The sequence below is a fragment of the Vicugna pacos genome, chromosome 6, assembly GCF_048564905.1.
Source record: "Vicugna pacos chromosome 6, VicPac4, whole genome shotgun sequence".
NCBI lineage: Eukaryota > Metazoa > Chordata > Mammalia > Artiodactyla > Camelidae > Vicugna > Vicugna pacos.
Genome location: NC_132992.1, coordinates 63,104,268 through 63,121,168, shown reverse-complemented (window position 1 = coordinate 63,121,168; position 16,901 = coordinate 63,104,268). Strand labels below are relative to the sequence as shown.

The 16,901-nt window shown below is 36.5% G+C and overlaps 1 protein-coding gene across 12 annotated transcripts in view; it reads right to left on the bottom strand.

Annotated features, from left to right (window-relative positions):
* The window catches only part of SYNE2 (spectrin repeat containing nuclear envelope protein 2), a 288,222-nt gene that overhangs the window by 236,787 nt on the left and 34,534 nt on the right, over positions 1 to 16,901 (bottom strand). For all 12 annotated transcript variants that reach the window (XM_072963192.1, XM_072963191.1, XM_072963196.1 and 9 more), the window contains exon 2: positions 6,568 to 6,697. In XM_072963192.1, the coding sequence (XP_072819293.1) occupies positions 6,568 to 6,646 (79 nt within the window). In that variant the 5' untranslated portion in view covers positions 6,647 to 6,697. The remainder of the gene's footprint in view (positions 1 to 6,567; positions 6,698 to 16,901) is intronic.

Sequence of the window (16,901 nt, the reverse complement as noted above, 5' to 3'; positions counted from 1 at the left end):
ACCTATGTCGTGCTTTTAAGCTTTCCATGATATGGGAAGTTCTCAAGAAAGAGTTTCTTTGAAAACAGGATCTTTTATCTACAGTAATTTATTTTAAGCACATTGATGTAAAATAGTATTCAATAGTCTTATCATTTGATGCCATTAAAATACTTAGTGAAAAGACATCTAAATGAAAAGGAAGTTAATAATTTGGATGTTACAGCTGCCACCACTATTATCTCAAACAGCTCAGCTTCTAACCCTTCTAACGTTGGAGCTTCTCCACCTTATTATCCATATTCAGTAGTTGATGACTGCTGTCCTACTGAGTCTGCCATCTTAACGGTTTCCCGTCTGCCCCACACTTTCCTACTCAGCGCTGTAACTCTAATCCAGGCCAGCATTACCCAACACCCAGGTATTTGCAAAAACTTCTAATCAGTTTCTCCAACTTCACTTTCTCACCCCTTTCCTAAACCTCAAAGCCAGATTAATCTCCTAAGGCACAACTCTGATCACTGACCACATCCTCTCAACCTCAAGACCCAACAGCTACCTGCTGCCTAAAAACAAAATCCCCAAACTTCTTGGGCTTGAATTCAACTCCCTCAGGGATCTTCATTCCAGAAATACTACTGAAGGAATTCCTCCTCTGGTCTCAGATTAAATTGAATGGCAAAGAAAGTCCCTTACAACTTGAAAATGCTCTGATATTATCCAACTTTACCCCTTGCTCCTTCCAGAATCATATCTATCCAATACATCAAAGAATTGTTCTCTGAACATATCTTCCCCACCTGAAGAGCTTAGCAGAGATGTTATTTCAGACAAAATATGCAGTTACTATTTCTTAGGATAAAAGGGAAAGAAGTAGCTATTATTTTTGCCAAGTAAAAAATGCAATGGAAAGATTTAAAGAAATTTTATAATGGAAACCTCAGAAAAAGCAAATAAATTTTAAAGGTGGCCATTTATTTATCATTTTAATAGCCTGAACATTTACTTAAATTTTTATATAATTTATTTAAAATGTGGACCATCCATAGTAGTACCAAATGCACTAAACTAAAATAAATTATTTTTTTATATTAATCGGCTCAAATTCACAAATGCCATTTTTTTTCCTCCCCAAAATCCCAACCATTTCAATGCTAGTATCCTCACCAGACTAAGAGAACACAAATATCTCACTATAAAAGGGGCCCTTAAAAATCCCTTCATAAATACATTTTCTTAAAGATCACACAAATGATGATCAAAAAGACAAAGTCGCTTACTTATTGTCCTGCTCTATGAGTTTCAGCAAAGCACTGTCTGATCCCTTCGGCCTGATGCCTTGTCAGCCCTGTACACAGAAGACACCTGTTTTCATAGCGTATCAACAGTGATTCACATTTCAACACAGACATTCTAATCTTTTCTTGACCATATTATCCTCAGAGTATGGCCATAATTGTCTCCCCTTAGATAAGTTTTAGCTAAAATAAAAACAGGCATTATAAGTTAAATAGGCCTCTGTCTGCCTTTTAAAAAGGTTCTGAAATGAGGAGAAAAAAATTTTCTTATGAGCAGTAATTTTGAGCCTCTCATGTTATATAAAATCTCTTTTCTTATAGTATCCAAAGGATCACTAAGCACATGTGAATTTTGTGGAACACAAATATGCTTACATAGTGTACAAAGACAAATGCTTTTAAGACTATTGCCAACAGCCTGCAGTTCAATAGCAGCTCATGTATTTAACACTGTCTATCAATTTTGCATCTAAATAGCTAATAAACCTGCAATGAAACCAAAGCTACCTTCAGAAATATATACAAGTTCCTTCCTTCCTTCCTACCTTCCCTCCATCCTTCCTCACCCCCTTCCTTTCTCTCCTTCTTTCAACAACTCAGGCCAAAAGAACTATTATAAACCTGCTGATAACAACTTTTTCGGAAATCCATTCATTTCACAGTTAAGCCTTCATTCTATAGTCATGGAAACTCCTTGGCTGAAGGTACCTGGCTAATGTGAGCACCCTTGCCCAGGTCAAACCTGAAGACATCATAGTGTTGGCTTTCCACCTCTCCCACAAAGAGCAATGCATGCAACATCACATTCCTCTAAGTAAACCGTGAAGGAAAATCATTCACACTGGTAGTACACGTACATTACATTTCCAATGCCGAACAGCCCATCCTCATCTCCTGTTGTAAAGCAGACTGTATAACTGAGCATAATTCAAAACATGCTATAAGAAAACAGTCATTTATCAGTAATTTGCTAAGTATTTTGAGCTACTTGTGAACCTGAGATCCTTAATGTTACTTGAAAATACCCCTCCATATTCTGGATGTAAAAGTTTGCTAAAAAAAAAAATTTGAATAACAAAATAAAAATAAAAGTTTGCTATGGATTAACTACGATAAGGCTAAGATTTACAGGCATCTTCCCAAGAAAGTTGTTAGGGAAATTCCCTCTTTGAAACTGTTCTTTGAACCATGTCAGAGTGGGTGTGGTGCAGTGGAAAGAAAACTCTCCTCCAGGTCAAAACCCAGCCCTGCTGCTCACTAGCTGGGTGACTCTGGGAGAGTAATTCCGTCTTTCTGAGCCATAGCTTCCTTCTCCGTATCTTGCAGAAAAAAAAATCTACCTTACCATGGTTGTGAGGATCAAATGAGACAATGGATGTAAGAGTGCTATGTACGCTAGAGTGGGCTATATTAGACTCTGCAGTGGGGAAACATCTTTAAATATAATATTCATCATACAATTATAAGCACTAAAATAGGTACTATGGGTGAACAGAGGAGGGAGCACAAATCTCAACCAAAGAGAAAGTGGGGCTTATGGAGGAGGCTGAGTCCGGCTGAGTTTGGGATGGACCAGGACAGATGAGGGCTGGATGAGCTGGATTCTTCCAGTGGGAGGAGGAGGCAGTGGGGCTGTGGGGGAGCAACCTGAACAAAGCTTGTGAGACCTGAGGGCAGTGAGAATGGAGAGCAGCAGACAGGAAAAGCCACACCAAGAAGTCCAGACTTTATCCCATTTGTGCTGGGAAGCCATTGAATAAAAATGTCAAAACAAAAAACCAGGAAAAACCAGACTTCTGTTTACAATTTTTTCCTACCCACCATGCTGTTTCTACTCTAGCTGTGTGCTCCTGGACAAGATATCCTTTGGGACAAAGACTCGGACTGTAAACACATATAAAGAAACTACAATGCATTTTCTGAGCTCACATTCTGTGTCAGGCAGGCACCGTGCTAAGCTCTTTGCATGCATTGTATTTCATCTTCAAAGCACAGGTGCAATATAGGCATTATTATCCATATTTTAAATATGAGGAAACTAAGACTCAAAAAAAATAAGTTTCTTATCCAAGCTCAAAGAACTAGTCAGTGCAGAACCAGCATTAGAAATTAGATTTACTGGGCAGAAGACCTAAATAGACATTTCCCCAAAGAAGACATATAAGTGGCCAATAGGCATGTGAAAAGATGCTCAACGTCGCTAATTATTAGAGAAATGCAAATCAAAACTACGATGAGGTATCACCTCTCACCAGTCAGAATGGCCATCATCAAGAAGTCTACAAATAATAAATGCTGGAGAGGGTGTGGAGAAAAGGGAACCCTCTTACACTGTTGGGAATGTATTCTATAGTCGTGGGAACTCCTACAGTTCCTATGGAAACTACAGAAGTTCCTTAAAAAACTAAAAATAGAGTTATATGATCTGGTAATCCCATTCCTGGGCATGTATCTGGAAAAGACAAAAACTAATTCAAAAAGACACATGCACCCCAATGTTTATAGCAGCACTATTTACATTAGCCAAGACATGGAAGTAACCTAAATATCCATCAACAGATGATTGGATACAGAAAATGTGGTGTGTGTGTGTGTGTGTGTGTGTGTGTGTATGTGCATGCATGTGCAATGGAATATTACTCAATCATAAAAAAGAATGAAATAATGCCATTTGCCGCAACATGGATGGACCTAGAGGTTATCATATTAAGTGAAGTCAGACAGAGAAAGACAAATATCATATGATATCACTTGTATGTGGAATCTAAAAAAAAGATACAAATTTTATTTACAAACCAAAAATTGACTCATAGACATAGAAAACAAACTGTGGTTACCAAAGGGGAAATAGGGGGATGGATAAATTAGGAGTTTGGGACTAACAGATACACATTACTATATATAAAATAGATAAACAACAAGGATTTACTGTGTAGCACAAGGAACTATATTGAATTTCTTGTAATACACTATAAGGGAAAAGAATGTCAAAAATATATATACATACATGTATGTATAACTGAATCACCTTGTTGTACACCTGAGATTAACATTGTAAATCAACTATACTTCAATTTAAAAATTTTTTTAAATAAATAAATGAATAAAAAAACCTAATCACCTCCCCCCAAAATAAATAAAATAAAATAAATAACTTCTAAAAAGTTAAAAAAAACATAAATACTAGGTAAGTAATGTACACATGATAAATATAATTAACACTGCTGTATGTTACACATGAAACTTGTTAAAAGAATAAATCCTATGAGTTCTCACCACAAGGAATAAATTTTTTTTCTATTTCTTTAATTTTGTATGTACAGGAGATAATGGATGTTCACTAAACTTATTGTGATAATCATCTCATGATGTATGTAAGTCATTATGCTATACACCTTAAACGTATACAACACTGTATATTTCAATCAACTGGAAACTATATCTCAATAAAACTCAAAGAAAAAATTAAATAAATAAAATAAAAATCAGGATCAATTAATTCAAAGGAAAAAAAAAAGAAATTAGATTTACCTGAAAATTTATTGATGCACTATCACCCTGTAGGTCACATGAGTTACTACTCACACACAACAAAAACTTCAAACAAAAACAAGAACGTTGGGTTTTCTCAGTTAAATGAAAATTTGACTCCAACTGCTTATAAAGAGTATATGACACTATTTTCATTTTTTTTAATTCAAGAAGCCAGGTATGAGGTTATGAAGATTACTGCAGTCCAGAAAGAAAACTTTATTGCCTCTTTGAACTTGCAAGTACCTTGAAGCATGCTTTCTAACAACACAGCAGAGTAAGGACTGCTGGGAGACAGCAGCAGCTGACAAGCCAGCCTGGCACCCAGTAAGAAGGAATCCCATAAAAGGGCAGCAGTATTCCTAGGGGACCACTCTGGGTGAGGTACAATAGTTATTTTGTTTTCCAGTGGAATAAAATATAATAAAAGGTTTTTTTAAGTACATGATACTATTAAAAATGTACTTACTGAGAATTTTTTAAGTTCTTACCTCAAGTACTATCCCCTCAACATATTGTATGTTTCTCAGTCTATACAAATTACATATTTCAAAGCCTGATATACATAGATATAGTTTATTGCAACAGCTATTGCCCCAAAGTCGAGAAGCTAATCATTCAAAACACATTTTCAATTACAAAGAGGTATCAAAATTAAAGTCTTTTGGGGATCTTTATCACGCATGACTCAAACAAATATAATGTACAGCATGGTGAACACAGTTAATAACACTGTATTGCATATTTGAAAGTTGCTAAGAGAAAAAAAAATCTGACTGTGTATGGTGACAGGTGTTAATTAGACTTACTGTGGTGATCATTTTGCAACCTCTACAAATATCAAATGATTACGTTGTACACCTGAAACTAATGTTGTATGCCTATTATACTTCAATTTTTTTTAATATTACATTAAAAATAAGCTAAAAATTAAAAAGTAAGTGATTCAAAAGCTATGGCTTCTGGAGAGGGTATAGTTCAAGTGGTGGAGCACATGCTTCGCACACACAAGGTCCTGAGTTCAATCCCCAACACTTCCTCTACTTAGTTACCTCCCCACTCAAAAAAAGAAAAAAAAAAGCTATGGCTTCTAAGTGATACTCTAAGAATGTTGCATAATACTGTCAATAATCTTTAAACTACTTTAAAACACATAGTTATATAAATATTTTCAAAGACTTGCCATGGCTTTTTTTCTTCTACACTAGCTAACTTTACTCAGCTCCAAGATTTTCAACAGAGGTGGAAAGTCTAGTGGCTAATGAATTTTCAAAGTACATAACGAATATTGCCAAACTCCATAAGAAGCATTTAAAAAATACAGAAATTACTTATTTGCATAAATGTAAACATAATTCATGTGACTGAAAGTTCATTCACTTTTAATACTACTACTCTTCCTTTTTATTAGGGAAAAATAAGGATGTACATTTAAAAGAGGCTATATACAAAAAGATGTAAAATAAATGCAGACAATACCAAGAGGACCATGGTTAACTATTTAATTTTCATTGCAAATCAAACACATGAGCTCAGAGTGAGAAACCAAGATACCAAATTCCTTCCAGGTATTCCTTTCTTACACAGCTGAGACAGCAATAAGGACATTGAAGTATATGGAGAGGTTCTACAACTGTAAAAATATAGACATATGTATGTATTTTACCATACGAGAGACAGAAAGCAATAGAATTTGTGAATAGATGAGGGTGAGGTCCCCAAAGTTACTATGGGTGTCACCCCATCCAATCTTAATTACCTTGCAGTGAAATATGGAGATCATCGATGCCCAAGGAAGCCTGTTCATCTTCGGTGAGAAGCACAGGACTAGATGCCATCCTTTGACTCAATGGAGATTATATCATGTCCATCTCAGTTAAAGAAGTGAACTAAAAATAGAAACGGATAAATGCTCATTAGTACCTCTGCAGCTCCGCATTCCTAGTAAACACGCATTGCCAGAAAGCCACAGCAACCAGAAACTGCCCTTCAAAAGAATCACAGCTTTCAAGTGAGTGTTTGCTTAGACATGAGGAACCAAGTGACTACGCCTTCGTTTTTGAATCATATCAAGATTTTGCCCTATGACCTCTTCAGGCTCTTTAGAGTTGCAGGCAGAACTCCACAAGAGCAAGCATTGTGGGTTCTGAACTAGCAGTGAAAACGAAAGCAACACAGATTAGACTCTGTAACTCGTCCAGAGGATGTAAAGTTGACACAAACTATCTTAGGTGTTTGTGTGTATTATTTTATTAACCTTCAACCAACACGGATTTTCTTTAAAACTTTTAACTTAGTTCCTTTTCTGCTCCATGATTGTTGCCATTTACAGGAAACAATAGAAACTTGGTTTGCATAGGTTGCAAAGTGAAACTAAAAAAGAACTCTATTATAAAAATGTTTTCATGAATTATCTAATTATATTATTTTCCCAAGTCCTTAGTTTCCCACCTACACATTTCTTTCTCTACCCCCACTTTGACTCTTAAAGAATCCTTCCAGTAAGAGTAATTCTTATTGTGCAACTTGTTAAAAGTACTGCTTCATTTTGTGTATGCCACTATTAGTATCCTGGGGACTGAGAATAAAACACTGACTTCTCCCACGCAGATGATGACCTTCCTATCAAAATAAACCTAACAGAACATATTAAAACATAAAATGTACTAGGGGATGAATAGATGAATGGACAAGTGTTCAAATACAAGTATAGCAAAATGTTAATGGCAGAATCTAGGTGTTGAATATCTGAATGTTTTTCACTGTAAAATCCATTAACTTTGCTGCATATTAGAAATTATTCATAATAAAATGTTGGGGGAGGGGAGGCTAAAAAAATAAATAAACTTGGTGGGGGGGTATAGCTCAGTGGTAGAGCGCATGCTTAGCGTGCATGAGGTCCCGGGTTCAATCCCCAGCACCTCCATTAAAAGAGTAAATAAGTAAATAAACCTAATTACCTCCCCCACAAAAATAAATAAATAAATAAACCTAAGGCCAACAGCCAGTTACAATCAATCATATCCAATAGACCATTGAAAAAAAATGCAAAGAACAAAAATCATTAAAAATCTTATGCTAGAGCCAGACTTCAAAAATCTTTCAATTCTGTCTTCTCATCCAACTACTCTGCTTGTCATCCAAACTCCTTTATCATCTCTTCCATGGATCACTGCTGTTAAAGATTTTACCTACCAAATAAATTATGTTTATTAACTAGTGATTAATTTATGTTACCTTGCAGAGATGAATCAGAGTCTGCCTGAGGTAACAGTTCCTATACTGAGTTGATACAATTCTAACCAAAATAAAAAGCTGCTTGTTAGTTCAAGTGAGCCTGATGATTGATAAAAGTACAAATGTCCTCAGTTCTTGGTGTACTGAAGACCTCCACTACCCCTGCCCATACCAAGAACTCCTGAACCCAAAGTGAAGATAAAACACTTCTTCATGATGATGGGAGAAAAACTGAATTCCAGAATGAATTTCCTAAAGGTCCCCACTTTTCATGCCAGGGACATTTTTTAAAAAAAGGATAATAACAACAGTAGCAAACCTTATACAGTACTTACTATACATAGGCACTGTTCTAAGCACAACTCTATGAGTTAGGTTGTATATCCTAATATAATTATCCTGTATTTGAAAAGACAAAACTGAGACACACAAATGTCATACATACACAGTTGTCTAAGGACATATAGCTAGTAAATGATAGAGCTAAGATTTGAATTCAGGTGGTTTTGGCTTCAGAGTACATGCTCTTAACCAAAACATGTTGGTACCTGGTAGAGCCTGCCAAAACTTTGCCAGATTTTGTTTATTCTTTCTTTCACTCGTTTATTCAACAAGAGTTTATATATGCTATACCCTGCTCTCAAGGAATTCGGTCTTATAAGAATGACAGATGAACATAATATTGAATGAAATCTCCTAAGAAACGTATGTAGGAGGTGTTATGGAAGCAACGGAGAAGGCATGTCCCATCACTTGAAGCTGGAGATAGATGTGATGCCAGGACTGTACTTAACATAAATCAGCATCTCACTCCAATGAGTCCTGTAGGCATTATTTGGATAATTCCTTGACTTTAATATGAATGTTGCTGAGAACCACTCATTGCCATGCAACATTAAATAACTGTGAGCCATCAAGTGTAGGGGAAAGAATTTAAGATAAAAACAGAACAGACAACAAACTGATTACCAGAGGATCAAGAAATGTTCCTGTGCTAGAATGGTATGCAGGATCCACTACATTCTATATTAAAGTTGTAAAAAAGAAATTAGTATTTCTTTAAAAAAAAAAAAAAGTCTAGACCTTAACATAACTGTCTGAGAGGTTTCTGTTTTTAACAGTGAAAATTTATTAACAAACAAGTCAATAAAATAAAATTAAAAATTAAAAATTAAAAATTTTAATTTATTGAAGAATTTCCTAGAGCTTCTAAAAAACGTCCATCAAAAGTAAAACAAAACTATGAAGACTGACACAACTGCAAGTGTTAGATCATTGATCCAAATACTGTCTTAGTACAATTTTTTATCAAAACATGCTACAGAGGTCATGAGGATCTGACTGAAGGCGATGTACGATGACACTTCCAACACAAGTATTTTTGGTAAGAAACGACTGACTCTCCAGAGAAAAATTTGCTAAACAGGGCTCATGAAAAACTGGAACAGAGCAGAGAAGAAAAGCTTTGAGAGATTTCGCAGGATCCATATTGAGAAGCTAGAAAGAATATGAAAAGGGAAGGCAGAAAGAGGAATAAAGGCTTGGCCAGGGTCTCAATGAGTCCTGAGGGTCTATCAACCAAAATCCTGAGGGCAATCTGATCCTTTGCACCAGATTTCCCTGTGGGGCCCAAGGGCTGCCTTTTCAGGGGAAAATCACAGCACAGAAGCCTACTTCCCATTGCCTTACTTATCCTTTTCAAATAATAAGCTACACGCAATTAGATCACATCAGGGTTCAGAATGAAAATAATGGATCACCATGAAGTATAACCAAAGATTAGGCAAAGAATTAATGTAGCGGCATTAAAGAGTCGAAGATCAAGTAGAATCATGTGGAAGTGTGTTTTTAAAACCCATGTAAATTAATACACGCGCTTTCATAAGTGGCATAAGCTATTGTGAAACGACTGTGGTTTGCTTATGCAATCTATCTTAATATGCGCCTGGTATCTCTAAAACCTCAAAACACTAATTTTCTTTTCTAAAAAAGGAAAAAAAAAGAAATCTTGGCATATGGATTATTATGATTAGAATTTTTGCAACTCAAAAATGAAATGTGAATAGAGATTATTTGTAATGAATGGCATTCCTTTCCCTTATCTGCATTTTTAAAATTTCAAATGATGAATGCCTATTTCTGCTTTGAGAAGAGAAACTTTTTTCCTTTCATTTTAATGAAATGACAGTGAATGGGGAACAAGGTATTACTTAGTTGAGGGTCAGTTCTCCAATCCATATGCTATGGAACCTGTATATGTATATTTTCACAATGAGAATAATATTTTCTTAACACAAAATATTAGAAAAATTCTGAGTTTCTATAAATTTCTAAAAAAGACTCCTAAAAGCCTCTTTTTTTCTTATTATTAGATAGTTTGCTAACAAGGCCTACTGTTTTAATAGCACTGAAAAATCTTTGAGTCAACAGGGAGAAAGGAACATCTATGTCATCTTCAGAAGATGATCAGAAGGTGTACGCACCATAGCAGGACATGTTAAGTACATGCAGGCAATTCTTTAACAGAGTAATTCAAATGTCAGCATTTTCCCTGCGATGCCTGGTTGCTCTTTTTTCTATTCTTCAGCTCCATCATGTTATTTATAGTCCACCTAGGAATTCTGAAGGATCTCTCCTTTGTCGGTTAAATTATAGAGTTCTTCCCAGCAACTGACAGTTATTAACTTTGATCTGCCTGCAAGCTCACAGAAGAAAGCTGGTGACAAATTTGCAATAAACTTCTTCGTCTTTTTCCCATTTACTTTTCCCAACTGTGTTATTATTTATCTTTTCATCATCATTTGACTAGAAGCAATTGGTGTAAATTCCCAGATCCGTTGATTTTTAAGGTTCACTCTCCTATCTCCTTTCAGGCACTGTGTTTTTCTAATAACCACCAAAAAAATGCCAGAACAATCAATCCTAACTATTCACTACTTTTTAAAAAAATCAAACATGTAGCAATTCTCTGGATATGATACCACTGCACTTGCTACCTCACAAGAAGCAGTATCACTCCCCAGCCAATGCCAACTGGGCCGCTAAACCAACCAATTCAATCACGATAACAGCATTCTGAGTGAATGTAGCCACTTCCCTCAAAGAGCCTTCTGTTGGCCTTGACCAAGTCCCAAGTGCTCTGAACTACAATGACCACGGCTACAGAAAGTGAAAACTACATATCTTACAGGGTAGTTGTTAGATTTCACTGAAGCACATGAAGCGACAAACTACAGTAGTAACTAACATTTACTGAGTGCTTACAATGACAGGCGTACTACAGCATATAAATGTATTTACTATAATCTGTGAAATGAATTTCTGAAGATTATCCTATTTCTCAATCAGCAGTAAAAATTAAAAGCTAATTACAATATTAAAACAAAGGGTAAAAAAAATTAAGGGTGAAAATGTCCAATGCTGCAAAACCAGATATGTTAAATCAGCACAGATCTAGAAAGCAGGTGCTCAGAAAGTAATTATTTTTAATTTTCATCAGCACATTTTAACCTAGAAATTCTGCCCTTGCACCCCACAACCAATGTTTAAAGCTCATAATTCCCCCAGCAAAAGTTCCCTGCCTTTGTTACTACCATGTCACCAGTCTCCCAAAGAGCCTGGAGATATATCACTTTAAGTTTTAAGTACTGAAAATGCTTTGGATTTTTTTTTCCCCCATATATATCCATCTCTTCATTCCTTTTGTCATCACCTCTGCCCATGACCCCATTACTTTGTTCCTAAATTGCTACCAGAGATTCCTGGCTTCCCTATTAACTCTAGCTTCTCCATCCCTATCTTAGAAGAATCCCTAAGAGGTCTGGGATCGGAGGCAAGAGATACTGCCTAAGTTGAGGATGAGACACAGGTATGAAAACAAATGGAACAAAATGTGTTGAAGATCAGGGCTAACAGCACAATTTTGGAGAAGTGTGTACAGCAACAGTAGGACCCGCAGCCCTCACCAGCCCCACCTACTCCATGAATACTGGTAGTCAGACCTATTCCCCAGACCTCCTGCTCCACCCGCAGCTGGGATCTCATAGAGAATCCATTTCTGGAGAAAGTAAAGCCCCTTGAAAAGACCTCAATAGAAAGGTCAGTTCCCTGCCAAATCACCCTACTGTGAAATCCCACTAATTGGCTTTTTCCATTCCTCATTCTTGAATATGATTGGACAGCCAAAGATTACCAGACATTTAAAGAGAGCCTCCAAGAATGAAAGAGATCAAAACAAACACAAAAGAGGAACCTGGAGGAGCCAGCAAATGTGGGAAAGAAAATAAAAATAAAAACCAAAATTGATAATTGGATTTCTTTTAGAAATGACATCACAAGATGAATTCTATTTTAAAGCTTATAAAAGGCTTCTCAATATCAGTTACCAACAGAATCAACATTTCTTCCATTTTATACCTTCCCATGCCCTCTAAAGCAAGGGATGTATTTTAAAGTTTTGTTCTGCATGCTGATAACACATTTCACTAGCCTTTTCTTTAACCATTGGTTTTTGAACAATGTCAAAGCAAAAAGTCATATTCTACTGGACAGAATTAACTTTAGAAAGCCCTTATAAAGTCAGACTTAGTCTTGTTTATAAACATCCACACCCACACATATGCTGAAATGGAAAGCAAAATGCAAGAAAACTACTTTGGCAGAAACAAATGCTTAAAGACTTCATCACAGCCCTCTTGAACAAGCACTACTATTTTGTTCTAGTCCCTCCAAAAGACAAAAGCCAGTTTCATCCTCAGATACAAATGGTAGTACCACACAGAAGCTCAGAATGAATTCACAATTCCACAGGAATCTGGAAGTCACCAAGGCAATTTTTCTTTTTAGGATCATAAAGAGTACAGACTCTTAGTGAAATGGGCGGCCATCTCAGAGTTTTGAGCAGGGGAGAGATATAATTTGACCTATGTTTCAAGATTATCTTTTAGATTGATGCGTTGGGAACAAAACATGGGACATGGAATGAAGCAAGGAGATTAGGTAAAAGGTTATTACAGAATGGATGGACAGATGAATAATAAACAAGAAAGCAAGCATGGTAAAACATTAAGGATAGACTCTAGCTATTGAGAATATGAGTATCTGTGTAAAGTTCTTTCAAGGTTGTTGTATATTTGAGAATTCTGATAATAAAATGCTGGAAGGAAGAGGATATGCCAGTTACCCAGATGCTGAAGAGCAGAGTAGTGAGTGGTCAGTGGTCAGATTCTGGATTTATTCTGAAGATGGCGCCAACAAGGTTTCCTGACTGATTTGATGTCATATGTGAGAGAAAGAGGAGAATAAAAAAAAATCTCCAAAATTTTGACCCCAGCAACAGGAAAGATGGAGAAGCCATGAATCAAGCCAGGGAAGGTGGCAGGTGGAACAGGTTTGGGGGCAAAGCAGAAGCCCAGTTTTGAAATATCAGATGTACATCATGCATCAGTCTGATAGAATGGATTCCTATTCTATTTTGAATCCAGGTAACTTGGGCATACTCTAATTTCTTTTTTTTCAAAGTAAAAGCTTCCTGCCTCATGGGAAACTAAGCCAAGACGATCAAATCAGAATCAGGAGGATGGAGTTAGACAAGGCAATAAGATAGAAACAGGGTACTATGAAAAACAAAAAAATTAACTGCTCTATTTAAAAGATCAATAAAGGGGTTAGCATATAAAATAAGGACATCTCCCATAAACAAAAAGGAGAAAAACAGAAAAGAAATATAAAACTTAAAGGGCCAATCCAGTGGGTCTAACATCCAAATGAGAAAACAGAGGGAGAAAATCATCAAAGAAGTGATATAAGAAGATTATTCAGAGCTGAAGGACAAGTGTTTTCATATTATAAGAGCACAATGAGTAACCAACAAAACAGAAGTTTTAAAGACCCTCAGCAAAACACATGGCTGCAAAATTTTAGAATAGCAGGAATGAAGAATCTCCTGAATATAAAAACCAGACCATAAACCAAGGAACAAGAATTAGAAGAGCATCAGACTTCTGTATAGCCACACTGGACAACAGGAGACAGTGAGGAATATCCTAAAAATTCTGAAAAAAAAAAAAACTAAACATAAGAGCTAAAATCACAAAACTCTTGGAACAACAAAAAAAAAAAAACAGGTCAAAAGCTTCATGACATTGGATTTTGCAATGATTTCTTGGATATGACTCCAAAAGCACAAGCAACAAGAGAAAAAATAAATCTAACTATGATAAAATTTAAAATTTCTGTTCATCACAGGACACGATCAACAGAGTGAAAAGGCAACCTATGGAATGGGAGAAAATATCTGCAAATCATGTATCTGATAGGAAGTTAATATCCCTAATATACAAATAACTCCTACAACTCAACAACAACAAAATAAACAACCCAATTAAAAGTGAGCAGAGGACTTGAGCTCAATCATTAATCATAAGGGAAATGCAAATCAAAACTGCACTGAGATACCGTCTTAAACCCACCAGGATGGCTACTATCAAAAAAACAGAAAATAGCAAGTGTTTCCAAAGATGTGGAGAAACTGGAACCCTGGTTCACCGTTGGTGATAATGGAAAATGGAGCAGCTGCTAAGGGAAACTGTATGACAGTTCCTCAAAAAATTAAAAATAGAATTACCATATGATGATCCAGCACTTCCACTTCTGGGTATAAATACAAAAAAAAATTGAAAGTAGAGTTCTCAAATAGATATTTATACACCATATTCATAGCAGCATTATTCAGAACAGCCAAAAGGTGGAAGCAACCTGAGTGCTCACCCACAGATGAATGGATAAACAAAATGTGACATGCACATACAATAGAATATTATTTAGCTTTCAGAAAGAATGAAATCCCGACACATACAGCATGGCTGTAGCTTGAGGAAATTATGCTAAGTGAAATAAGCCAGTCACAAGAAGACAAATATTATATGATTCGACTTATATAAGGTAACTACAGTATTCATAATCATAGATTCATAAAGTAGAATGGTGGTTGTCAGGGGCTCGGGGAGGGTTAATTAAAACAATTAACTCTCAATTAACTTTTAATTGTTTAATGAGTATAGAGTCTCAGTTTTGCAAGATGAAAAGAGTTCTGGAGATGGTGATAATGGTTGTTACACAATGTAGAATGTACTTAATACCACCAAACTGTACCCTTAAAAATAGTTAAATTGGTACATTTTATGTTATGTGTATTACCACATTTTTAAAAAAATCAGATAGTACTTTCAACCTACAGTCTATATCCAGTTCAAGTATTAATCAAGAGCTAGTGTAGAAAAAAGTCATTTTTTGACATGCAAGGTGCCAAAAAAATTATGTCCTATGTTCTTGCTCTTAGAAAGCTACTGGAGAAGTAACCCCAACAAAATAAGAAAGTGAAACAAGAAAGAGGAAGGGAAGTATTCCAACAAAACAGAAAACTAAACTAAAAGTGAGAAAAACTGGATACTGAACACAGGAGAAGTAAAGGAAAGTTCCCAGGATCGGAACAGGAAAGAGTAGGGCTCTGGGAGAGGGGTCCAGAGTGGGGGCTGGGGGAGGATGAATTGGGAAGAGGAGACTGAAGACAAGAAGTGGAGAACAGATAGGATGAAGGGGCACAGAGACTGTTGGCTCAGGGAAGGTGAAGAACCATCACCGTGAGAACACTCAAGGAATTAAGCTAGAAGAGTTTGGAGGCTGTGGTCAGGGAGTATTTGAATTAGTGATTCTGAAGATGATGCAGCTCCTGGTAAGATAAAGTTCCAATCTGGGGTCAGACAAACTTAAAAAAGAAAAACAACTCCTACCTCCATTCATTCCATACAGAATTTGTGATTTGCAAAACATGTCCACCATTTTTCTGGGTGGAAATGCTGAAAAGTTTGGGGCAGAAGGATTGAGGGAGCTCTCAGTAGATGACCTCATTTTTCTCAGGAAAACAAGAAGTCAGGTCATCTGTCAAGTATGGGAGAGCCGGGTAGGGTAGGGTCCTTGAGAAATGAGTAGTGCTTGGAACAGGCCATGGTCAAGGACCTGAACAAACCAAGGAGCGAGAGGTACAAGGAGTTGGAGAGCATTACAAGGAGCACCAAGGTCAGATCAGCACTGGCTGCAAATGGGTTCAACATCATTTTGGGTTCAAGGTTCTCCCAGGAGGACTCGGCATCTGGCTGATATGCATGTCGTAGCAACAACGGCTGGTGACTTAATAAATTTCTGTCAACTAAAAAAATGCTCGAAAATTCCACATAGACATAAGGACACATGTTCAAGAATGTTCACGGCAGAACTATTTATAACAAAAAAAGTGGAATCAGTTGAATGTGTTTATGTAAATTTTAAACATGCACATACACATATGGTAAAAGAACAGAAACATGCTTGGGAATGATACCCCCGACTTCAGGGTGGAACGCAAGGGATGGGAGGGTGGGACTTCAGCTCTACAGAATGAAGTCAATGTTTCTTTCTTCTAAAAATGTGACATTTAAGTAGGGAATACATTATAAATGTACGAAATAGTCATTCTTAACACTTTAACATTGTGATAGAATCCTACTTAAGTTAGAGAAGAGATGAAATGGTTGAAAGAGTCCTAGACTTAGAAGAATTTGGCTTTGGCCCCAGCTCTGCCACTGACCCCACAGCCTTGGATAATCATCCGCTTCTCCAAGGTCCCGTTTCTTCATCTCCGAAATGATTTTGTCTGAGCCAACGCACAGCCTCTCAGGTTCTTGCCAAAGACTCTTAACCCGAAGTTCTCTGCTACGCATTTAAAAACACTGAACTACAAGAAACAATACTCATGGAAGAATGCCTGAAAGACTTAAAGTCCACCCATTCCTGGATGTGGTCTTTGGATGCTGTCCAAAC